At 56.3% G+C, this 24,595-nt stretch overlaps 3 protein-coding genes across 4 annotated transcripts in view; 1 reads left to right on the top strand and 2 right to left on the bottom strand.

Moving 5' to 3' along the window:
* The first annotated feature begins 4,126 nt into the window (after nt 1–4,126).
* On the top strand, nt 4,127–11,266 carry LOC125181823 (maestro heat-like repeat-containing protein family member 6). Its single transcript, XM_067003374.1, has 20 exons — nt 4,127–4,820; nt 5,108–5,330; nt 5,456–5,578; nt 5,793–5,872; nt 5,993–6,113; nt 6,186–6,272; nt 6,536–6,640; nt 6,798–6,981; nt 7,293–7,786; nt 7,882–8,036; nt 8,138–8,285; nt 8,456–8,634; nt 8,717–8,854; nt 9,037–9,418; nt 9,713–9,889; nt 10,149–10,304; nt 10,483–10,584; nt 10,675–10,777; nt 10,869–10,928; nt 11,087–11,266. Exons 2-20 carry the CDS (start codon nt 5,109–5,111, stop codon nt 11,254–11,256), a joined length of 3,186 nt encoding a protein of 1,061 aa, XP_066859475.1. The 5' UTR covers nt 4,127–4,820; nt 5,108; the 3' UTR covers nt 11,257–11,266.
* A 4,983-nt stretch (nt 11,267–16,249) lies between these two features.
* On the bottom strand, nt 16,250–16,804 carry BRK1 (BRICK1 subunit of SCAR/WAVE actin nucleating complex). The gene is made up of 3 exons (XM_048053817.2): nt 16,635–16,804; nt 16,468–16,550; nt 16,250–16,388 (listed from the first exon to the last, which is right to left on the bottom strand). Exons 1-3 carry the CDS (start codon nt 16,750–16,752, stop codon nt 16,362–16,364), a joined length of 228 nt encoding a protein of 75 aa, XP_047909774.1. The 5' UTR covers nt 16,753–16,804; the 3' UTR covers nt 16,250–16,361.
* Nucleotides 16,805–16,825: 21 nt separating this feature from the next.
* Nucleotides 16,826–24,595, bottom strand: part of FANCD2 (FA complementation group D2) — a 52,005-nt gene continuing 44,235 nt past the window's right edge. For both annotated transcript variants that reach the window (XM_013201828.3, XM_048053792.2), the window contains exons 38-44: nt 24,482–24,553; nt 22,865–22,903; nt 22,146–22,220; nt 20,888–20,962; nt 17,779–17,925; nt 17,175–17,246; nt 16,826–16,964 (exon numbers count right to left, since the gene is read on the bottom strand). In XM_013201828.3, coding sequence (XP_013057282.3) covers nt 16,851–16,964; nt 17,175–17,246; nt 17,779–17,925; nt 20,888–20,962; nt 22,146–22,220; nt 22,865–22,903; nt 24,482–24,553 — 594 coding nt within the window. In that variant the 3' untranslated portion in view covers nt 16,826–16,850. The remainder of the gene's footprint in view (nt 16,965–17,174; nt 17,247–17,778; nt 17,926–20,887; nt 20,963–22,145; nt 22,221–22,864; nt 22,904–24,481; nt 24,554–24,595) is intronic.

Raw genomic sequence — 24,595 nt, 5'->3', positions numbered from 1 at the left:
AAGCAGGCTCCGAAGGTGCAGAGTGAGCACACCAGAGACACCGGGCTGACGTTTGGGCTTGGAGCCGGCAGCTCTCAACGCAACTAAAAGGCCCTACCCGTGTGACCTCCCTGCAGCTCGGCGCCGGGACCCAGCGGGGAAGCTGGATAGCCATCGCCTACAGCCACGCCTGCAAACAAACACAGAGCAGAGCAGCTCCCACCAAACGGGGCAGGATGCTTCTTCCCATCGCACAGCAGTGAATGCAGTTCCAACAGGGGACTGCTGCATGGCCCTCGGCTCTCCCTCCCGCCCCGGAGCCTCTTGCAAACAGTCACCAGGGGCCTGCAGTGCCACCGTGCTGGGACAAAACTAACCATGCGTGCAGCTGCCCAGAGAAGGGCCTCCCCAGAGCTCACCCCAGGCTCTAAACTCAACCCCAACGTGCCCGCTGGCTCTGCAGCACGGGGGCGGAGCGGCTGGCAAAGACAGCCTGGCAAGGCAAAGCGCCCCAGGCGTGTCACCGAGCCTGACCCCTTCCCTCTCTGCTCTCCTGCATGTCTGAGGCCAAGGAAGGCTGAAGGTCCATTTCACGCGGACAGCAACCAAAGCGGTAAATGCTCACTCCTCCCAGTGACTTACTTGTGGGATCGCCCTGGGGCACGGGGACAGGACCATGCTCAGACGTCACGTAGCCATCACCTACGGGCACAGAGCAAAAACGTTCCCACTGCGCGCTGTGACCTCCTTCTTCCCCAGTGCCCTGCAGTGACGGAGGGGCCGGGGCACGGCACAGGGCCCAGGAGCAGGGCAAGATTCCCGAGGCTGCAGCAGGGCCTGGGGACCTCCTGGCTGGTGCCGGCAGCTTTCAAAACTCTGCCTGCAGGCCACGTGCGGCACCCCTCCGGGGCCGGGCGGACAAATGCACAGAGGCCTGCCGGTGCTTCCTTACCAGGACATTCCTAACAGACGCACGGGAAGCCCACGCTAAAGCATGGGGGAAAAACAATCATCCCCGCTTCTTGTGGAGAAGAGCCCACTGGCCAGGGAGAGGCTGCAGCACTGCTCAGCTAGCGCAGAAAGCCACTAACAAACCCCAAGGAAATGAAGATCGACATCGACGTACCTGTGGGGTGCCACCCAGTCTCAGGAGCAGGATTCCACGGGGCAGCTGGAACAGCACGGCCTGCGGGCACAAAGGGGGTCCAGGACAGGTGAGGAGGGCTTCCACTGCGTGCTGCAACCAGTTCTGCCCTCGGGAAGCCCCCCCAGTGAGCGGACAACCCCTCGGAAGGCCTTCAGGGGATCTCCAGTCGCACGTGGACCAGTGATCACAAAGCAAATGCTGCTTCTTTCGAGGCAAGGGACGGTGACAACTTACCGCTGGGATGCCCCTGAAGCTCCACTCCAGGATCCAGCTGAGGAGCTGGGTAAGCGCTGCCGCGCGCATCGTCACCTGGAAGCAACCAGAGAGAAGACACATTCCCGTTGCCCGCTGTGCCCCTGAGCACCCTGCAGTGACGGAGGGGCCGGGGCATGGTGCGGGACCCAGGCACGGGGCGAGACTCCTGAGGCTGCGGCGGGGCTCAGGGACCTCCCGGCCGGCCCCCGCCAGCTTTCGGGACGCAGGCTGAAGGCCACGCACAGCACCCCTCGAGGGCCAGGCGGACAAACGTACGGGAAGGCCGGACCCGGGGCAGCGCGGCGCGTGGCTCGGCTCACAGGGGCCCCGGGGGGGCTCAGCCCAGGCTTCAGCCCCCAGCCCCTCCGGCGACTCGCCCGGCTACGGCCCTGCCGCTGCCCCCGGCGCTGGCACCCACCTGCTGCCAGCGCTCGCCTTGGCATAGCCCAGGCATCCCGGGCACACAGGCCTGCCAGCACGAGGAGGAGGAGGAGGAGGCGGGTGGGGGCCGCAGCCCCCCACATCCGCCCCATGCTGCCACCGCCGCGTGAGTGCCGCCCGTTGGGGCCGGCGCAGAGAGGTGCCCGTGGCCTGGCACAGCGTCACAGCGCGGCGCTGTGACCTCATGGCCGCGCCCTGCTGGCACAGGGGCTGCATGCATGGGGCTGGGGCCGCGTGGCATCGGCGCTCGGGGCGCAGGGCAAGCAGAGCAAGCGTGTGCAGACGGGGTGCTGGGGAGAGCGCTGCTGTGCCGTCGCTGCCCCCGGCACTGCCGGCTTGGAAGGGACCCTCAGAGGGCACCTGGCCACCCCCTGCCGCAGGCAGGGACAGCTGCCCCGGCCCCAGGGGGCTTGCAACTCCGTCCAGCCCGGCCTGGGACACTGACAGGGCACCATCCCTGACACAGCCCCTTCCCGACTGACATCAGCACCCAGCTTGTGACTGAAGCACCAAACCAGGCTGAGCCTGGCCCCTACAGACCCAAATAGTGCTGGGGTGTCCCTGTCCTTGGGCGGGCTCATCGCTGCCTGCCTTCCCAGCACAGCCCCAGCTCTGTGTGCCGAGGGCATTTGGGGCTGGAGGTTGCCAGCAGGGTTTGGCAAATGCCCACCATGTGCCCGGAGGAAGGATCTGCCCCCTCTGACTCTGGCCAGCAGCGAGCGTCCTTTTGGGATGCTGCCAGGCTGCACGACGACAGCCAGGCGCTGTAGCACTGGGGACAGAGTCTCGAAGTGGGTTCCCTCCAGAGGCCAGCTCTTCTGAACCAGAGCGGCCGAGAGCAGTTTCCCCCAGCAGCTCTTCAGCCCCACGAGGCCCCATTTGAGCCAGCAAACCTGTGACCAGCTGCCAGCAGGGCCTTTGGGATGCTCCGGGCACACAGAAAAGACCCTTTCTGAGGAATCAAAGCCTCATTTTTAGGGCCAAATGTCTCATTTTCACCCCGTAACCCCTTCACTTCAGGGCTAAGAGCATCTTTTGTGGATCCAAAACCTTTTTATCACCTTTTCTTTGCACCTGAAAAGCATACAGGTATGGCACCAAGGCTCCTCTTTACAGACCACAGCCTTGTCCTTAAGCACCCAGCTTTCAGGACATTTTCAGGGCAAGAGAGCCTATACTTGGGATCCAAAGCCAACTTTTTATCACCTACACCCTCCAGTTTTGGACCCAGGCTCTCATTTTTAGGGCCCAAAGCATTCTTTTTAGGCCTCAGCGTCACATATTAGAGCAGAAAGCCTCTTCCTTGGGCTCCAAAGCCTTGATTGAAAGGATAAACCCTCCTTTTTACTGCCTTTTTCTTGCTTACAAATCTATCTTACGGACCAGGCTGCCATTTTCAAGGAACAAATCCCTATTTGTAGGGTCCATAATTTTATTATAAGATTCAACGCGGCCTTCTTAGATGTCAAAGTCTTATTTGACAGGAACTTCTCTGCTTTCAAATTCCCAAATCCTCATGCTAGGAGACGAGGCCTGAATTTTAGGGTCCAAAGCCTCCTTTGCGGGTCCAAACACCCATTCCGAAGGAACAAAGCATCACTTCAGGATCCAGAAAGAAGAGGGCAGGCCACACTGTCTTTCATTTTTACGCCCCAGTGTAACATGCTAAGGCAAAAGCCTCTTCTTGGGCTCAAAAGCCTTGTTTGAAAGGATAAACCCTCCTTTTTACTGGCTTTTTCTTGCTTACAGCCACACTCATATGGACCAGGCTGCCATTTTTAGGGCACAATGCCCTAGTTTTACGGTCCACACTTTCATTGGAAGGTGCAAAGCGGCTTTCTTAGACGGTCTGGCCCTATTAGAGGGGAACACCCCTGCTTTCAAATTCCCAAATCCTCATGCTAGGAGACGAGGCCTGAATTTTTGGGTCCAAAGCCTCCTTTTCGGGTCCAGACATCCATTTCGAAGGAACAAAGCATCACTTCAGGATCCAGACCCTGAGCTGCAGAGTCCAAAGGCCCAGGTTTCAGCTCCAAAGCCTGACTTGGAGGTACAAGCTCCCCTTCACTGCCCTCACCCTTTACCCCCGACCACCCTCGGGTCTTTCACCGGTACAAGCGTCATTATTAGGACCCACTGTGTTCTTCTTAGGCTCCAATCCCCTATTTTCAGGCTCCGGAACCTCCACTTGGGATCCAAACCCTTCTTCTGATTGCCTAAATCCTCGATTTTCAGGACCAGGGTGCTTCTTTTAAGTCACCAAGTGCTTTTGGTCAGGGCCCTCACACCCGCTTCTGGATCCAAAGCTAGCTTTTTCTTGCTTACAGCCACACTCATGTGGACCAGGCTGCCATTTTTAGGGCACAATGCCCTAGTTTTAGGGTCCACACTTTCATTGGAAGGTGCAAAGCGGCCTTTTAGATGGCGAGGCCTTATCTGAGAGGAACACCCCTTCTTTTCATATTCCCAAATCCTCATGCTAGGAGACGAGGCCTGAATTTTAGGGTCCAAAGCCTCCTTTTCAGGTCCAAACACCCATCTGGAGGGAACAAAGCATCATTTTTTGATCCAGACAGAGGAGGGCGGGCCACGCTGCCCTGTCATTTTTAGGCCCCAGCGTCACATATTAGGGCAGAAAGCCTCTTCCTTGGGCTCGAAAGCCCTGTTTGAGAGGATAAACCCTCCTTTTTAGTAGCTTTTTCTTGCTTACAAGTCAATCTTAAGGAGCAGGCTGCCATTCTCAAGGAACAAATCCCTATTTTTAGGGCCCACAATTTTATTATAATTTTAGTATTCCCACGCCAGGGCCCAGGGAGCGTCTCCGGATCCGGGAGCAGGGCCTCTGGGGCGGGTCCCGTCCCAACGGACACAACGGACCTGGTTCCGTGCAGCTGCGACTGCTTGGAGTGCTTTCCGGTGCTCCAGGTGCGAAGCAAAGGCACAAACCGCGGGCACCTTGCCACAGAAACCCAGCGCAGGAGCCAGGGCTGAGGAGCAGGTGGGTCAGCGCTGCCAGGGCTGCGCAGCGGGGCCGGCCCCAAGGGGCCTGGTTCGGCAGTGGGGCTGGGGGCAGCCCCGGGCAGGGGGACCTCCCTCCAGTGCAGGGGATGGCGTCTGCAGGCCCCTGGGGACAGGACCCCCGCGGGGCTCTGGGGCCGCCCGCCCGAGGGCAAGAGGAGGGGGCCTGGGTGGGGGCCTGGGGCTGGCGGCAGCGGTGGCACTCTGTGGCATCCCTACCCCGCGACAGGAGCGGGAGCCACATTCACTCCTGGGCACTCCCTGCAGGATGTCGGGGATCCCCCCCTGCTCCCCGCGAGCGGCCTGGCTGGAGGAGGCTGGGGCCTCCCCGGCCTCCAGGCCCCGGCCGCAGCCCTATGAGGAGAGTGAGGTGCAGCCACTGCAGGCGCCCTCTGGCTCAGGCGTGGGCCCTTCTGCCTCGGCCGCGCCGCGGCAGGAGGAAGAGGACGCCCTGAGCTTCATCCGCGCTTGCTGCAGCCGCAGACCCAAGGTACCGCTCGCCCTTTGTGCTGCGGCTGCTGGCCTCCTCCGGGCAGCCCCTGCCCCGGCTGTGCCCGCAGGGAGACTGCTGGGCTCCCCTGACCCGCTCGCTTGTCTCTCCCCTCCGCGGCTCAGCGAGAGGCACAGAAGCTGAGGTTTCTGGCCTCCGTCTGCGACGCCTGCAAAGCCGCCGTCGCGGACCACACCACCTGGGACGCGGTGTATTTCTGCCAGCTGGAGGTGGCGCAGAGAATCAAGGTGAGGGGACGCCCTGCCCCGCGGGGAGCACCCTCTGGCTGGGTGCTGGGCACGGCCCTTCCCGCTGCAGGGCTGCGGGGGCCGCCGGGGAGCCCCAGGAGCCGGGAGGTGGCTCTGGTGGGGGCGCTGGGATGGGGCAGCCCTGCAGGCCAGCCCCTGTAGCCGCTCGCTGGCCGGGGGACACTGCCCTGTGCCCTCGCGCTGTGCCCTCCAGGCGCTGCTGCAGGAGGAGCCCACCGATCGCCTGGACACGGCAGTGCGGCAGAAAGCCATGCTCGCCATCGCCGCCATGAGGTACCTGGGCCAGCGCGGGCTTGGCCGCCACGGTGGCCCCGGTCCCGGCCAGGGGCCCCGAGTGGGGCACAGGGTGCCGCACAGGGGGCGTTCCACACCTCTCCCCTCCTCCCCTTGCAGCAGAGCGGGGCTGCTGCCGCAGGACAGGACGAACGGCCTCCTGCGCGCCTGCCTCTGCAGCGTCTTCCACCTCCCTGGCCACGAGGACACGAGAGACACGGACACGTCTCTCTACTTCAAGGTATGCACGGGCTGGGCGCTTGGGACACCACTGCTCCCTGTTCGGGTGCCCCAACCCCTGTCCTCCTTGCAGACCATGGAAGCCCTGGACAGCCTGCTGCAGGTGCTGGTGGGCAGCGCCGGCGCCTCCGGCCTCCTGGAGCTGCAGAACATCTTGAAGGTCTGGCTTTGGCAAAGGCTGGGCTTCACGCACGCGGTCAGTTCTCTGCCGCAACGCCTGGTACAGGCAGGGGTCCCCAAGGCGGGGGCTGGCCCACAGCTGGCCCTTGCGAGGCTGGAGGGATGTCTGGGGAGCAACGGGAAGGGAGCGGGGGCTTCAGCAGGACAGGGGCATGGCCACCCGCCTGGCCACCGCAGCAGGGGGACAGCTGGAAGGACCAGTGCCCCGTGCTGCGGGCACACCAGCAGCTTTTCTCTCCCCAGCTCCTGCTGCCCTTCACCCAGCGGCAGCCAGAGGCCGTGGAGGAGAGGGCCATGGCGCGGATCGCCAGGCTGGCCGCCTTCATCAACACCTGCTCCTTGCCCCAGGTAGGGAGCCCCTGGTGCAGGCAGCCCCGGCGCCCCCGTCCTCGCTCCGCGGCCGCGGCTCTCCCCATCTCCAGGCTTGCGCAGAGCCGGGGCTGGGGCTGGGGCTGGGGCCCCGCCGCCCCGCTCAGCCGCGGTCCCGCGCTGCCTCTCTCCCCAGGTCAGCTCCTGCTTTGCAGGAGCCACAGTGGTGAGGCATCACCACCCCGAGAAGCACCGCTTCTCCATGCTGGGGAGGCTGGTGGGGAGCCTCCTCCTGTGCTGCACTTCCAAGAACGAGGGGACCAGGCACGAGGCAGCGGAGGCTGTGCGCCACCTCTACATCTTCATCGGGCAGCAAAGAAGTGAGAGGAGCCGCGTCGGGCTGGGTCCCTCCAGACACGGGCACGCCGGCACAGCCAGGCCAGCACCAGGCCGCCTGCGCCCCTCTCCTCAGCAGGAGAGACCCGACCGAGCGAGCCCGGCTGCCTTTCCGCGGGCTGACGAGCCGTTCCCCCTGCCCTGAGCGCGAGAGCCCGGGCCCTCCCTGGAAGCGCTGCCCCCAGCTCTGCTCTGGCATGCCCCCTTCCTGCCAGGGAGGCTTGTGCCCGAGCCCCCGGCTGCCACTGTCAGGTCCCCAGGCCCCCCCGCTGACACTGTGTCCGCTTTTCTCCAGGAACAAGGCTCTGGGACCAGGATGCCGAGCCGCCGCAGCTCCGGGAGCGCTGGCGAGCTCGGCTGTCCTTACGGCTCTCAGAAGACGGCAACACCAGCAGAATCTTCATGGTGAGAAGCGCCAGCCCTGAGCCCCGGAGGAGACCCCGGCCCTGCGACGTCAGGAAGAGGACCGGCGCTGTCCCCGACAAAGCCCGGTCCCCACGGGGCCCGCACGCGGCCGCACCCCAGCCGTCGCCCGGCCCAGCCCCTGCTCCCAGCTCTCCTGGGGCGCTGGGAGCAGCAGGGCTGAGCGGGGCCATCGCAGCCCTCGGGGTGACTGACGTCTTGTCCTTCCTCCCACAGACGTTTATGAAGTACCTGCAGCCCTCTGAACGGTTGGGCGTCTTCCTCGCCGCCGTCGAGAGCATGAGAGCCCCGAGCCTCTACAGCACCAAGCTGGCTGCCCACATGGTGGACGTGCTGGCGGCAGAGACCGACTTCCATTCGGGACAGGTGGGTACCCGCCAGCGGCCCGGCCACGGCTCCAGCCCTCGGGGCTCTGTTCCTGCTCTGGTGCCGGCCCCGTCTCACCCGTGTCCCACCTCCAGGTGCTGAACATCGTGTGGGCCATCTACAGAACCCTGCCGTCCGTCAGAGCCGCGCTGGCCCTTCAGAGCCTGGACAGGGCCCTGCTGGCGCTGGCCAGCAAGCACCCCAGGGAGACGGTTGCCAGCCTGCTGCAGTGCTCGCCGACCTGCACCAGGTACGGGGCCCAGCGCATCTCATCCACCCCCCCCCACCACCACCAGCGAGGACAGCAGCCGGGCCGGGGGAGGCCCTGCTGACAGCCCGGGGGTCCCGCAGCGTCGCCGTCACCATGTGGAGGGCGATGGTGTCTGAGCCCCCAGCCACAGAGAGGGTGCTGCGGGAGCTGCTCCGCGTCCTCATGAACCAGTCTGGGTGCAAGACATCCACCTCCATCAAGGACCACCCGCGCATCCTGGCCCTGGCCGTGAGTTCCTCGCTTGCCCATCTCCGATGGACAGGGGCCCCGCTCCCCTCCCCTGACCCCTCCCAGCCTTATCCGCACCCTGGGGCACCCGGGCGCGCCCACGGGGCCAGCCTGGGGGTCTCCACCCTCCTCTGTCCCTCCCTGCCCACGCCTCTGGGTGCTTTCTGCAGGCAGCAAGGCCCCTCCACGAGATCCTCCTGCTGCCCAGCTGCCTGGAGGAGGCGAAGGCCATCTTCCCCCAGCTCTTCCTGGCCCTCCTCGTCCAAGCATCCTTCACCACGGAGCTGACGCTGCAGGAGGTGCAGGTCTTCCGCAAGAAGCACCGGCAGGACCTGCTCACTCCCATCAGGTGCCACATCCCCGTCCCCTGCTGCTCAGAGGAACCCAGGGCTGGGGCTCCCGGCGTGACCCGGGCCCTTCTCTGCCCGCAGGTCCACGGTGCAGTCCCTGAAAGCGCTGCTCCGCAGCGTGGGCCTGGGGAGCCAGGTGCTGGCCATCGAGGCGCAGGGTGGCTGGGCCGCGCTTCTCAGCGCCGAGAGCCACCTCTGGGGCGTGCAGGTGGTGGCCAGGTGAGAGCCCCTTGTCGGCACCATCCCCTTCCTGGGGGGGGGTCCCTGGGTCTTGGAGAAAGTGCTGCCACAGCATGGGTGCCCGTGGCCGCTGGGGTGGTGGCGAGAGCGGTGCAAAGCCAGGAGAGCTGTGCCCGCCCGGCTCGGGGCTGACGGCGCCTGCTTGCCGTTTTCCCTGCCAGGGAAATGAAGGAGTTGCCCGGAAGCCTGCGCGCCACCATCATCCGCCTGCTGGCCGAGCTGCTCAGCACGGAGGACTCCTCCTGGGAGCTGGTGGCCATGGTCTTCCTCAGCGAGGTGAGCAGGGGCAGCAGGAGCAGCGAGCGTGGGGCTGCGGGGGCTCGGCGCAAGCCCTGCTGCCCTGCCCTGGCATCCTTGCCCCAAGAGGAGGGGCGGATCCAGCACCACCCACCACGGCTTTTTCAGATGCTGGAGTGCACAGACCTCGGCAACGAGCTGGACTGCGTCGTGAGCCTCTTTGCCACCTACCTGCGGAGCCAGTGCCTGGGCATGCAGAGCCTGGTGCTCAGGGCGATCCTGGGGCTCACCCAGAGGCCGGACACGGTGAGCAGGGGCAGCCGGCAACACCACGAGTGCAGCGGCTTGGGCTGGGCTGGCCCCGGGCTGTCGTGGCTCGGCACCTTTCCAGGCAGCGGGGAAGGGGCGGCAGGGGGCCGGCGCTGTGCGTCCATCCCCGCGCCTCCGGCTCTCTTTCTTTGGGGCTGTGCCGGGCAGCCCTGCCTGCCAGCACCACGCTGTCCCATGGGGAGAAGCCAGCGGGACAGCTGGGATCGGAGAGTGTTTTCGCCCAGGGGGCAGTCCTTGCTTTACCCAAAGGAAGGTGTTTTTTTCACACAGGCAAGGCAAACACTCGTCCTGCTGCCGAGCATCACAGAGCAGCTGCAGGGTGCAGACAGCGACACCCGCACTGTCGCTCTGCCCGTGCTCAGCACCATGCTGCGGCTCCTGGAGGGGAGGACGCTCAGCCTCACGGCTCTGGAGCTGGCCGGCAAGCTCCCATCACTCTTTGACGACGTAAGGCTGCGTCCCCATGCCTGCGTCCCTGTGACACCCCACTGTGGGCTCTCCCTGCCCGGTTCCCAGCCCTGGGCGCTGCGTGCCCTTGGGCAGACTTTCGGCAGGCCACAGCTTGCTCACTTTTGGGGGCCGTCCTCAAGGTGTGCCCTCTGCCTCTTGGCTCGGAGACTTTGCCCCCACTTTGTCGGTCGTGCTGGCCCTGCTTGCGGAGGGCTTGGAGCCACCGGGACTGATGTCCCCCTCTCCTCCTCCCCAGGAGTCAAGCGCAGTGCGGGTTCTCTCTATTCGCCTCCTCCTCGACACGCTGGGCTTTGTGGAGGGCAGCGAAAAGAAGAAGATGCAGAAGGAGGTGTGCAGGAGCCTTGTCCCGCTGTCCTTCCACCTGCACGACCAGGACGAGAGCGTGGCCGAGGTGGGCGTTTTGCTCCTCTGGGGAGGGCGACGCTGACTGCCTCGGGGGCCCCCGAGCACCAGGGGTGCTGCAGCTGCTGGCAGCGTCAGTCTCCACTGAGGCACCCTCCCTGCGGAGGGGCTGCGGGGGTGGCAGGGTCTTCTGCCCAGGCTCTGGTGCCATCTCAGCTGTTCTGCAGGCCTCCCGCGAAGCCCTCCTTGGTGTCGCGCGGTTCCTGCGCTGGAGGCAGCTGGCGCACCTGGCCGAGACGGTGCAGATGTGTAAGATCGGCGAGTGCCTGGTACGCGCAGTTCTGCACCCGGGGACGGGGACGGGGACGGGGCCAGGGACGGGGCCGCCCTGCGCTGACCCCGCGCCCTTCCCTCTCCAGCTGGCCAGGAGGAGGAGCGGAGCAGAGGAGTACCTGGGCCAGAGCCTGCCCTACCTGCAGAGCCTGCAGGAGCCCCTGCGGCGGGAGGCTGTGAGGTTCATTGGTGAGCCGCGAGCCTGGGGCCCCCCGTCCCTGTGCCTTCGTGCTGCGCCCCGGGGAGCAGCCGGGGGCGCTGACAGGCCGTGTGTCCCCAGGGCTCGTGGGGAGGCACCTGGTGGATCAGCGCGAGAACAAGAGCCAGTACATCTGCGAAGGTGAGCCGGGGAGGGGGATCGCAGGGCAGCCGCCAGGTGACGCGCCTGTCCCCTGCTCCCTCCTGGCTGGGCGGAGAGCTGGGGGCGACGTCTGCGGGGGGCCGGGCGCTCTGCGGGTACAGGGCCGTCAGCTCGCCTCTCCTTCTCTGTTCTCTCAGTCCTTCACGGCTTGAGGCAAGACCCCTGCGAGTCGGTCTCTTCGCTGGCACTTCAGACACTGCTGATCCTGCAAGCAGCAAGGCCACGCTCGCGGTTCAGCTTTCGGCAGCTGTGCTCCAGGCTGCAGAAGGCGTGGAGGAGGCGACGCTCTTCCCCGGCAGGCAGCTGAGCGTGCTGGAAAGCTCCCGGCATCTCCTCCTGCCTGCGGCGCAGCCCCGCTCCCCGGGCACACTCCCTCCACTTCTCCGTCCTTCTACGTGCTGGTGGCACGCCCGAACCAGCTCACGAACCCCATGAACAACAGGGCTTCAGCCGTCGCCTCTCCAGCAGCGAGCCTGGTCTAAGACCCCCGCTCAGACCTGAGACCCCCGCTTAGGCCTGGGACACTGCCAGGGCTGGGACAGCCGCAGCTCCGCTGGGCCACCCGCCCCAGGGCCGCACCGCCCTCAGCGCGGAAAGTGTCCTCCTCCTTGCCATCAGAGCTGGCCATCAGCATCCTCATCTACACGACGGCTGTGCCTCCCCAGCCCCGGGGGCACTGTGCAGCCCTCCCTGGAGCGGAGCTCTCCGCACACGCCCCACGCCTGGTGGCCTCGCTGCTTTTCCCTCTCTCTGTCCTTTCGCGTGGTCTTTCCCTTTTTTCTTTTTTTTTCTTCTTTTTCGTCCTTTTTTTCTTTTTTATTTTTTTTCTTTTCCTTTTCCTTTTTATTTTTTCCCCGCTCCCTTTTCCCTTTAATTAAATCATCCTTATCTCAAACCTCGAGCTCTTTGTGTCATATTTTCTCCCCCTTCCTCTTTGAGGAGGGGGAGTGAGAGAGCGGCCGTGGTGGAACTCGGCTGCCCGCCTGAGGAAAACCACCACAGTGTGACAGCAGGGGCGTGCTGGAGTGCTGCCTTTCTCCATTTCACCATGTGCCCGGAGGAAGGATCTGCCCCCTCTGACTCTGGCCAGCAGCGAGCGTCCTTTTGGGATGCTGCCAGGCTGCACGACGACAGCCAGGCGCTGTAGCACTGGGGACAGAGTCTCGAAGTGGGTTCCCTCCAGAGGCCAGCTCTTCTGAACCAGAGCGGCCGAGAGCAGTTTCCCCCAGCAGCTCTTCAGCCCCACGAGGCCCCATTTGAGCCAGCAAACCTGTGACCAGCTGCCAGCAGGGCCTTTGGGATGCTCCGGGCACACAGAAAAGACCCTTTCTGAGGAATCAAAGCCTCATTTTTAGGGCCAAATGTCTCATTTTCACCCTGTAACCCCTTCACTTCAGGGCTAAGAGCACCTTTTGTGGATCCAAAACCTTTTTATCACCTTTTCTTTGCACCTGAAAAGCATACAGGTATGGCACCAAGGCTCCTCTTTACAGACCACAGCCTTGTCCTTAAGCACCCAGCTTTCAGGACATTTTCAGGGCAAGAGAGCCTATACTTGGGACCGAAAGTCATCTTTTTATCACCTACACCCTCCGTTTTTGGACCTAGGCTCTCATTTTTAGGGTCCAAAGCATTCTTTTTAGGCCACAGCGTCACATATTAGGGCAGAAAGCCTCTTCCTTGGGCTCCAAAGCCTTGTTTGAAAGGATAAACCCTCCTTTTTACTGGCTTTTTCTTGCTTACACCCACTATCTTATGGACCAGGCTGCCATTTTTAGGGCACAATGCCCTGTTTTTAGGATCCAGAATTTTATTGTAAGATGCAACGTGGCCTTCTTAGATGTCAAAGTCTTATTTGACAGGAACACCCCTGCTTTCAAATTCCCAAATCCTCATGTTAGGAGACGAGGCCTGAATTTTAGGGTCCAAAGCCTCCTTTTCGGGTCCAAACATCCATTTCGAAGGAACAAAGCACCACTTTAGGATCCAGACCCTGAGCTGCAGAGTCCAAAGCCCAGGTTTCAGCTCCAAAGCCTGACCTGGAGATACAAGATGCCCTCTCCTCCTCCTCACTGCCCCTTGCCTCCTGGTATTTTAAGAGTCCAAAACCTCATTACCCCCGCAGCACTTTGCCCTCCTGCCACGCACTGGAGGGTGTGGGAGGTGTACCAGGACTATTGAATTCATTTGATATTGAAACACTAACAAATTGTCACTAGTGTGAGAAAGTGGAGCTGATGCAGCCAGCATGACTGCAAAAGCTGGCTATCGACAGCTTTATAATCTTCAGTGCAGAAGTGGAAAGGTTCTTGGCTCTTTTGGGAAGACACTAATGTGTTGGTACGGTCCCAAGTATCAACTACCACAACTACCAAAAATGTATCACTACAAGTTGTCTCTGCTTTGTCTCAACTTGTATTTCCGTTAGCTGGTTTATATCAGGTCAATCGGATCTGGGTAGCTGTCAAAAATAAGCAAGGACAAACCTTAGCATGAATGTTCCCTGACGTAGCAGAAGACAATTCAAAGGACGATGGCTTAAAATCATTGGGATCCAGCCCAGCACTGCACATCCCTCAGCTGAATTGTGCAAACAAGCCTACACCTGATCTGACAGCAGGCCAGCAAGACCACCACCTTCAGGAAAAGGCTTGTGATCTTCTTACTTTTATTTTTCCTCCACCTTGAAGTGATGGGCAGGCTTGAGTGATGGGCAACCCTTGAGCCCTTTTCATCATATTTTCTCCCCCTTTCCCTTTGAGGAGGGGGAGTGAGAGAGCAGTTGCAGTGGAGCTCAGCTGCCCGGCTGAGTAAAACCACAACTAGTAGCTACAATTATTTGAGAATAACGTATGTTAAAACGTGTGCTTTGGATCATCGACTGCAACTTCCATGGCATGGAGCCTGAATTTAAACTTTGCATTTTCTCACTTTTCTGCTGCCACCAGAAAAACGGTGAAAAATTCAGTACTATCTCTGATTCCCAGACCTGGAGATCTGGGAATTGTTGACCCAAATGAGGACTGCGGGACTGCTCTGATCGCTCCCTCTGTGAGGTCTGGCTGCCTGTGTGACAGGTAGTGCTCCCTACAAGCAGGGGCACAGCTCTCGCTGTGCAGACATTTCTCAAGTTAGGGCTGTGGCTCTGGCTCTAATGAAACTGCTCCATTCAGGCAGATTCGTAAGAGGCTTTGGATGAGCTTGCTCTCTGGTTCAGCCTCTGAGGCGAGGTCCTGGACTGGTCAGCTGGCACCAAGCAGAGCTGCAGGGCTACCTGAGCACTCGGCTCTCTCAGTGCAAAAGGATGCATACACAGCATGCTTTAATCTCCTGCTACATTAAATGTGTGGTGGGGAAAATGCACAAAAGAAAAAAAAAATCAAGTCTCCTGATTTAGAATACGTGAATCCATGCCAAAAAAAATTTAATGTAGGTGCCTAGGGCATCATATCCAGAGAGCCCAAGGAAGGGCCACAAAGATGCTGAAGGTACCGAACATCTCTCCAGGGAGGACAGGCCGGGAGAGCTGGGACTAAGCCTGAAGAGGAGGCTCAGGGGGATCTCGTCCATGTCCCAAATCACCCAAGGGGAGGGTGCGGGGAGGATGGAGCCAGGCTCTTGGCAGTAATGCCCAGGGACAGGGCGAGCGGCAGCGGGCACAAACCGGACCACAGGAGGTTCTCTCTGAACGTCAGCACGTGCTGGTGTACCGTGTGGGGGACGGAGCAGCGGCCCAGGTTGCCCAGAGAGGCCGTGAGTCCCTCTTCTTGGAGCCAGACAGCAGCCTCCCGAACGTGGTCCTGGGCAGCGTGCGCTGGGTGGCCCTGCTGGAGCAGGGCACCAGGTGGCCTCCGGGGGTCCCTGTTGGGCTCAGCCACTGTGATTTTGAGACAGACCAGCAGAATTCTCCACTCTATACAATAATCCAAGTGCTTTGAACATATCAAAGTTCTATCTACTCCAAGGCTGCACACTGCAGCAGCAGCTGAAGTATCCTGAGAACCAGGCTTCTCCACCCAGAAAATCCTGTCTCCTATTTCATTTTAGGCTGAAGAATCTTACGATGATTTAGGCAGAAGGGACTAGCTCACCCCACCCCACTTCACACACGCATTCAAAGTGGGGCTAACTTCAAGTCCAATCAAGCTGTTCAGGGCCTCATCCAGACAAGTATCAATTATCTCCACGGACTCCATACCAGCCCACCCATGAGCACATCCAGAATAGGCAGCATGTGAGTCATGGGTGGACTTTTGATGAGTGTGGGTCACAGTGCAACTGCCTTCCAAGAAGAGCTAGGTGCTTTCCCTCTACCTACCTTGTATGACAGCACCCCTGAGCAAAAGCACAACATCCCCACTCTTTGCTGTAAGCTCTGCTGGGCTGGTACAAAACAGTTCTTTCTGCTAGAACTACACAGCAGAAGCAGCCAAACCTCCTGGATGTGCATCCTGACCTGACAGGAAAGCACATGCAACTGGCTATGCAACAGCAAGGAAGCTTGGAGTTTTCTTACTCAAATGGCAGATAAAACAGGACTTCCCATGGACAGCAAAGCCACGACTTTGGGAGAAAACACATACTGGGGTACAGCCAGCTGATGTCAGACCTGCCAGCCTTGATGATAAAAAGGGGAACACAGTTACTCAGGTGTTCAGTAAAAACTGCTGACGTTACATTATCACCACAAAAAGGTGAGCTTTCAAGCTGAATAATGTACGGAGACGTTTAAAGCCTGCTGGGAAGCAAGAAGACTTTTACTGACCCCAACCCCATGGTCTCCACAATAAAAATAAGAGCAGTGAGATAGCAGCTTTAGATGCCCCCTGAAGAACCGAGAAAAATGGAAGAGTGGTACAAAGGGAGGAGAGATTGCTTTCTCCTTGACACTTGCCTCCCAGAGGAGGAGACATACCTCTTCCTTGATGCTATCAAAGGGTGCTCTCGGTGCTACGTGCACGACACGGGTGAGCCTGCTGCCCCCAGCTAGCCCTTACAGCGTGCACAGGCGCAGGCTGAGTCACCCCGCAAACCCTCAGGATCACCAGCTTTTCCTCCGGACCCCAGCAGGAGCACAAAGCACCTCGGAGGCTGAGGCACGCTGGCCGGATGCCTCACGGAGTCACCAGCAGCCAGGCCTGAGGCGCCGGGAGCGTCTCCCCTCTGCAAAGGGGAGGATCGAGAGCCCGGACCCCGCGGGGCCGGAGGGGTGGGCAGGCAGGAGGGCGGGCTCCGGACATCCCTTAGGGTGGCAGGCAGCCGCGAAGCAGCCGGTCCCGGGCAGGCAGAGAGCAGGCAGGGCAGGAGCACAGCGGTTTATTGGCAACACGAGCGGAGGAGGCGGCGGCGGGCCCGGTGCAGGCCGTGGGACGGCGGTGCTCCAGCGGCGGGGGGCCCGGGGCCGCCCCCGGCCTATGTCAGCGTCTCGCCCTTGGTGACCTGCCGCGAGAGGGAGCGCCTCAGGCGGGGCCCGCCCCGCGCCCGGCCCCGCCGCCCCCGGGCCCACCGCAAGGCTCACCCGCGCCTCGATGTACTCGATCCTGCGCTCCAGCGCCGTCAGCTTCTCGTTCAGGGTGGCCAGGCGGGAGCGGCACGACATGTCTGCGGGAGCGGCAGTGAGACGCACCGCGGCCCCCGCCCCGGCCCCCCGGCCCGGCCCCGCTCAGCCCAGCCCAGCCCCCTCACCGAAGGAGTTGAGGAAGTCGGCGATCTTCTTGATGGAGCTGGTGATCACCTCGATGTACTCGCGGTTGGCCCAGTCCTGGTGGATCTCCCGCTGCACCGGGTCCTCCTGCACCGACATGGCCGCCGCCGCGCTCCGCCCGCCTCGGCCGCCTTCCCCCTGCCCCCCCCGGTCCCTCCCCTTCCCCTTCCCCTTCCCCGCCCCGGCCGCCGCGGAGCTCAGGGGGCAGGGCCGCGGCCCGGCCCCGCCGCCCCCCGCCCTTCCTCCTCCTCTTCCTCCTCCTCCTGGTCGCTGCCGTCCGAGGCGCTCTCGCCCGCCGCGCCGCTGGGCTCCTGCGGGAGAGGCCGGCCTCAGAACCGGGGGGCGCTGGCAGCACAGCCAGGGCAGGGGGCACGGGGGCTCGCCCGCCGCCGTGCCTTCGTGGGGGCGTTAAGAGGGGCGCAGAGGATGCAGCCGAGAGGAAAGCAGGGCTCCAGCATCCCGCCGTCGCCACCCGTACACCTCTAAGCGGGGGCCAGGCGGCGGTGCCCTCACAGCCGTACCTCAGCGGGACTTTCTGCAGAGTCTTCCTCAGAGTCCCTGGCTTCAGAAGCTTGAGACAAAATCTCTTCTCCCTAAATTTAACACAGGAGACCTGTGTTGAGTGTATGTGAAGTAGCAAAAGCGTGCTGGGATGGAATGGAAGAAGGCGTTTCGTTACTGTCTCGAATAAATAGGTTTTGGGTAAAAAGCAGGCTTTGTTCTGGCTGGCCTGCCTCTAGAGTGCAAGATGAAGAAAATGGCCAGAACGGGTTTCCGTTAACGTGCAGACAGCCATGCAGACACAAAGAGGTGTTCAAGAGGGGTCACCTCCTCCTTTTGCAAGTTCTTAGCCCTGAGGAGAAGAAGGGTCCCCATACCCACTTGTTGGGAACAAGAAGAGCTGACCCCTTCAGTGTGAGAGGCACACTGTGAGAAAGCCCCCAGAGATGCAGGACCTTGAAAACTTGACGTAAAATGCTTCCTGCTGCACTAGATACGGCTGTAGTATGGCCACGTTGAATGCAGCCTTTCAATACTACCCACACACCAAGGCAAAGTTACAGCTGTCGGGGTAAGGTGAGCACCATCCTTTCCCAGCTTATAATTGCCCCAAACAATTCTCACCTGAAGATCCCGATTTTTGAGGATGCCCACCCAGAATGCCTCCTGGCAGTGGTTGAATGCCAGCATTGCCTTTACTCGGTATACAAATTGTTCCAGTGACTTCTTCAACAAAGGCACATGGTTAGTCAGTCCAATATCTTGGCGAATCTACAAAACAGTTGAACAACATGGTTACAATTGATTCTTGCCTACATTTTCTGCCTGTAAAAATTAGGCAGTACAGACTCAGGCTGGGAGGAGAATTTCATTGGCAAATTATGTTCTGATGTTACAGGAAACTGGGCTAGTCCAAGCCATGGTTATACAGGTGGGAGGGATGGGACACAGTTCTTGCAAAGGTTGCCCAGACTATGTAATTTCTTAGCCAAATTCTTTCACATACAAAAATAAAACTCAGACAAGCATTTTGTCTAAAACAGCAAATAAGTCATTTCCAATAATCCAAGCAGCTGCATCCTCTCAGGGTAAGAACAGGAGGATCCTCAGCTTTTCTCATAAACCTTACAGGCAGGCCACTAACATCTCTACCAAGTCACATGAATTCTGCTGACCCTTGGGAAATCTTTTGAGAATCTGCTTTTCATTTGCTCCATCCTCTCAGCAACAGGCTGGTGTCACTTGCTCTTTCCTCCAAGAACAACACAGCTCCTGACGGACAGATCTCACACTGCTGCCACCTTGCTCATGGCAGCCACAGCTTGCTTGCACACAAGTGTCTGAAAGATGCACTGCTGCTGGTGGCATGTGCAACTGATATTGTTTGGGTAAATCTGGCTCTCACGTGCAAGCTAATGGTGAAATATCAACCATCTATGTAGGTCAGCAATGGACAATTGCACAGATCCAATGCACAGCAAAAAGCGACACTACAAACTGCAGACCACCACACTCCCTGCCTAGGAAGGGAAGTAGCTGCTTGCTGATAGCCACAAACTGCAAACTAATCCCGAGGGAGTTTCACGTCAGGAAATTGCCAGATTCCCAAGTACAGAGAAGACAGCATGAGAAAGGTGTTGAATAAACCACTGTGATGACAATCTTTTCTTGCTTAGTGCCTGACATAGTTCCTTTACCTTAGCTACATGGAATGTATTTGCACTATCAACTCCAAAGCCAGCTTATGCAGACCAAAGCAGCACTGGCTTTTGGAGGACTACGACAGTTGGAGCTGATGTAAGCAAAAATCAGCTGAGGAAGGGCAGCTATGCCAAGTATTGTGTGAGATTTAGCTCCAGGTGAGCGTGCTTGTCTGAACAGTCCCTTCCTGCTAGGCTTGGATCTAGAGCCATTGCTAAACCAGAGAACCTGCCAAGAGTCATAAACAATTACTTTGTGCATAAGTGTTTTCTTCATTCACGAGAATACTTTGCAAGCTTCTTGCTCTCATTAGCTGTAGTCTGAAATCAGATTAACTTTATTTCTTGGACGAGTTCAGCATGTATGGGAAGAGGGGCACTGCCTTGCTTCGTGTTCTGCCAGCAGGGAATGAGCAACTGAGTACCAACAGCAATCTGTTCTCTGGTCTGCGTAAGAGGCAGGAGCTAGCAATCGTCAGCATTAATCAGAACTTAATCAGGGAAGACCTTGCCAGTGACACTACCAACACCACAGTGCTCCCTGGGTCTTGGAACCCATCCAGTTTCCTGCAAGCAGTTTGGAGACTCGACAAAGCACCAGGTCCTTTGGAAAAATCTGTCCCCTTATGTCCAGCATTAGATATGCAAGCTGATGCAGAAGAGCAAATGCTAAATACCTCAGGTGAAGCTGATCGCTGCTATCTGGTACGAGAAGTTCTTTAAAGACATTCATATTGAGGGAGTAACAAATGTTAGATAACACCACATGTAAGTCAGTGAGCATCTACTAGTGTTGTATGAAAATGATATCAAGACCGTTTCAACAAATGTTGGCATTAACTCCACACAGGTAATTTTCAGGTAATCCTCTTCATTCATTGCATACATTTATTTATTTGCCTAGAATCAGTCGCTGCCTTCTCACTCTTGCCAAAACGATTTGGCACAGAAACCTGATCAGATTGCAGTGGATACAAGAACAATTGTAAAACAAAGGTGTTCACTAATCACAGTTATTTGCTAAGAGGGACTGTGGGACACCACGCTTAGATATCCAGGTCAAGTGCAAAAGCAACCATCACAAGCTGCAGTGGTGTTATGCTGCTTTTGAGGTGAACTGGGACTTTAAAGTGGGCACGAGGAATTAAGTTTCAAGTGTCAGACTGGCTTTTTATCATTTCCAGGGTTTGTGCTAGGTTCTAGTTCACCAGACTGATTAGACAGGTTCTCCTCTATGCTGAGAGCTGCAATGGCACGTTCTGTTTTTCAGCGAGGCTTTTCTGCTCCTGATGCCAGCTCTGGATTACATTGCTAGCAAATCTAGCTTGGGGAGCACTGCTTCAACTACTTTGGAAAAGCTTTTCTCAGACATGTTCTTGGAGCTCTGAGGAGTCTGACAAGTGAAATTCCTTTTTACTGCATTTTTCCCCTGTGATTCTCTCTTTTGCTAAGTACTGGCTCTCCACACTGCAAGCAGGGTGCTAGTCTTCTTCCTTCGTTCCCCCAGTCTCCTATAGAGAACTGCAGACTGGTTGGGTGTCACCATCTTACTCCTCTCCCTTTGCCCTATTCTTTAATATAAATGTATAAAGCCAAAAAGGCACCTCAAGAGGATTTTGAATATGGTTTTGCCTTGTCCATTCTTTTAACTCACAAGGCTGTTGATCTTTGCCAAGGCTTCTCTCCCATATTATCAGTCTAGCACTTGTACTTTATTCCAGGTCTCTAGGGTCTTAGCTTGTGTCCTCAGAAACATCCTCTTGCAGATGCCAACGGCCGAAGATATCAAGAACCTGTCCTAAAAAATAGGGTACGCTAACCTGATCTGATAGCCACCTCAGCCACTTCCAAACCAAATACTTCAACTCTAGGGCCATTAACTAAGGCTATTTCTCCTCCTCCCAGAGCTTTTGCTCTAACTGATACTGCTGTAAGCCTGCAAGTAGAACCTGTCTATGCCCTAGAAAAACAGTGAGAGGAAAATAATCAATTCTTATGACAGGAGTTTGTGCTGCAATTGGAAGTTATCTTACCTTGGAGTGGCCACACATGTGATGAAGTTGCCTGGTACTCAGCTGCAAGGTTTTCAGCAAACCCTGCACATCATCCTGCAATAAAAAAAAAAAAAAAGTAGATCAGCAAATCATGGTCAAAGGATTTTTCCATAAGGAAAACAAGAATAATGCGAGAGTCCCAGTAATCCTTTTAAAGATATGATGCAGAGATAATCAGATGAACGGGATAAACCTCAGGAGACTTGCACCGTGCACATCGTCAAGTAACTGGTAATAGAAGTAGGATCACACATTATAAGCACTATCAGGCCAAGCAATTTGAAAACTGATTTTGAGTCAGACTTTGGAACCTAACAGTGAAAGTGGAGCATTTAAGATCAAGACCATCTTGTCACATCTTTGCTCAAGTACAACCTTCTTTACCAGGGGAACCGGAAGGAAAATACGTAACGTACTGCTAGATTGTGATATTTGAAACACTTCCAATGTGAACTCTGGGCATCAATTCTCTCTACTGAGCAAATTATGAGGCACTTTCTATTGTGCAGTAGTAATGACTAGATATCTTTTTGATAACCTCATTCCACCAAACAGCCATGAGAACAGATCTCATATTTGCAACAGAAATGGGTTATCTATTAAAGAATAGATTTTAGAAAAGAATAAATTTAAAATTAAATAAATTTAAATTTAAATAAATTTAAAGAATAAATTTTAGATTTTTTCTCCGTTGTGAAGACGGAGCCAAAGAATGAGTCTCACCAGCAAAGGAAGTTCATCTTGCAACAAAGGAGAGGGAATAAATGGACTGTTCTTGCTTATTACATAGAGCACTGAGGTTGCTCAGTCCATCTGCATTCATGCATGTTGTACTGCTCAAAACTGCAAGAATTTTTGCAAAAACACCCTCCCACTAGATCCCTAGACCCCACCAACACCAACTGCGCAACGTGAGCTTCCTACTTTGAGGGACACCTTTGTGGTGGTAACTTTTGAAGGAGAAGGAGGTTGAGAGGGCTTCCTTTGCTAACAGTGAATCCATTCAGCTTTTCCAAGAGTTCATGGCAAAGAGCTCACAAATAGCAATCTGTTTGCTAAGAGAGCACTGCACAGGCATGTAAGCAGGGCACAGCACAGCTGGAAACATCAGACACATTTGTCATGAAGCACTGCAAGTGTTGTGCCAACATTTGACCAAAGGCAGGAATCTCCTTAGAGCAAGTATCAGTCATGCTTCTCAACCAGTTCTAGATAGTTCTATCTCCAAAGTATTTACCCTATGTTTTTTAAAGCTGTGATCCAGGAGAGGCATGGCAAGCTTCAGAAATGCTTCTACAAAAAGACGTCCATACTATAAAAGAACAATAAATACATTAGAAGGCAAATTTAAATTCCTTTTCAAAGAACCATCATGAAGTCAGATAAGAGTAATACATTCTTTCAAGCTATCCTGGAGAGACTGTTCTTGCTTAGTAAAAGATAATGTTCATGTAAAAGCTGTACTGGAATGTACAAGCTCAGTAAAGGGTCCCACTCTAGTCACTGCAAAGGTGGGCTCATACATGGTCTTGTACATGGTCTCATAATTGTACGCATCCCTGGTTTTATTCACTAGCAAACTGGTGATAAATCTAAGTAAAGAAAATGACAGAGTCACTACGTAAATCCTAGCCAGGAAAGGAAGAGTTGCAGGAGGACACACTGTCTCTCTGGGCTCCAAAAGAAACCTGCCTGCTGTGATGTCTCCTCTGATTTGAAGTACCCCAGGGAAAGGAGAGACAGAAAAGGGCTTAAGTCGGTAATGCCATTAGCAGCAAAGTCTTTGTGACTGAGCCACTTGAGAAGGATAACTGGAAGACAGCTAAGTGTATGAGAATAAGTTATATCTGCTTCTTCCAGAGAAATAAGTAACTACTCTTTTCTTCACTGGAAGCAGTGATTCAAGAAAGCTGGTATTTTAATAGCTCTCTTCAAATATTTTGAGTTCTGGCTTACCTTCAGGCAGATGTTGAGCACAGGCCTGCTGTCAAATACCTACGTGGGCAAGAGGAGAGCTAGATCAGTCTGCAAGTCTAAAGGCAACAACACAAGCACAGCAGACAATTGCAAATAGCCCTCAGTTACATGCCATTCATTCACAGTGTGTGAAATCTGTTCTAAGGCACCATCCATTCTCAAATTTCAGAGAACACCATGTAAGTGCATGAAATGTAGCGGTTGTCAGACAGAAGTACTTTGCAGGATGGCTATGCAGTCATCTAAAGGGAGCAGGGAGGTATACCTTTTGCAGATGGCACAAAATCATCCCAGTGAGTCTGAAATTATTGATAGTCTGGGAACTGAGAGACCCAGTCCAGCTGGTGGGCAAGTAACTGCCTAACAGACAAAGCAAAACTAAGGCGTTCAAAATAATGTATTTTGGAGGAAATAATGAAGCTGTTATATTAATGGTGTCAGCCATGAAAAGGCAGCAGGTGTCACTGCACAGGTCACGCAGCTGTGGTCTAACAACAAAGAAACCAAATAGATGGTCTCAGCTCTCTTGTGGGCTTTCTTCTGGTATATTTTTGCATGTATATTTTTTGCCAGTGACCAATTCTATAACCTAATAATGAACATTTTAACTGGCATAGCACACAGATGTCAGTAAAGGCTGAGAAGGTACTCTGGTGCTGCTATGGACTGCAAAAAACACAACTAGTTGAGTCAGCTCTACCCTTTATGCTCTCAGATGGCAGGTGCTGTGAGAGAATCTGGAGTGCAGGTAGGGCCCCAGTGAATGCTGTTGTACAGAAGAATCCAGCTCAATTCACCAGAACTCATAAGCTGTACTTGAAAAACCTGAACTTGCTGATCATCACTGCAAATATGACAAAAGCAAACAGTAATGATCAATCTAGGCATAGAGCAAAGTGCAGCCATACTTGCTACCTTCTGCCCAAAACACGGTCACAATCGGTGACACTGATTGTGCCAACTCAAAAACTGATGGAAGGGAATATTTCATCCAGTGGGGCTGGCCTCTGGAATTTATCACCACAGGGTGACCTGAAACATTGGCAGGGTTCAAAGGAAGCACACATTGGGTGTGAGTGAGAAGCTGAGGGCTATCAGATAAACACTGAATGGAAGTTCTAGACAGGAATCCAAGCCTTCTGAGTTCAGAGTATTAGCCTGCCTCTAACTGAGTACAGCAGGAGAATGCCTCCTTCTGTCAGATGCTATTCCAGATCTACCTGTAAGGCTTCTTCCATCTGCCTCTTCCACAGCTGGCAGTGGACTCTGTCATACACAAGATATTGTACTAGATGATAGGGGGGTCATTCTGTACTTTGCCTGCACCACTGTACATCATCCTTCCCTTTTACAGACTTTTTATTTGTGACAACTATATTAGTAAGATGTGCAGACTGTAGAATTAGAAAGTACTAAAGAGAAAGCTAAATGGAAAACCTTGTACACAAATTGTAATTGCCTTTAATTACCACTTCCAGGTTATTTCACTAGTAAATCATCCTTCACATTTTTCCCTTGTGCTCACGAACCTGGGTACATTGCTAGGAATCTGAAGGTAAAACCAGAAAAATATCCCAGATCATCATCGATCCTCACCTTGACCAAGTTAACAAGGATATGGAAATTCCGCACAGCAATGTTCCACTGCAGCAGTTTCTCCAGTTGTGTCTAGTGGGATGCAAGGGGACCATAATTAGAACCTCCTGGAAA

Source organism: Anser cygnoides, chromosome 10 (genome assembly GCF_040182565.1).
Source record: "Anser cygnoides isolate HZ-2024a breed goose chromosome 10, Taihu_goose_T2T_genome, whole genome shotgun sequence".
Classification (NCBI taxonomy): Eukaryota; Metazoa; Chordata; class Aves; order Anseriformes; family Anatidae; genus Anser; species Anser cygnoides.
Note: the sequence above shows the minus strand (reverse complement) of the source record. Positions and strands in the feature narration are given on the sequence as shown.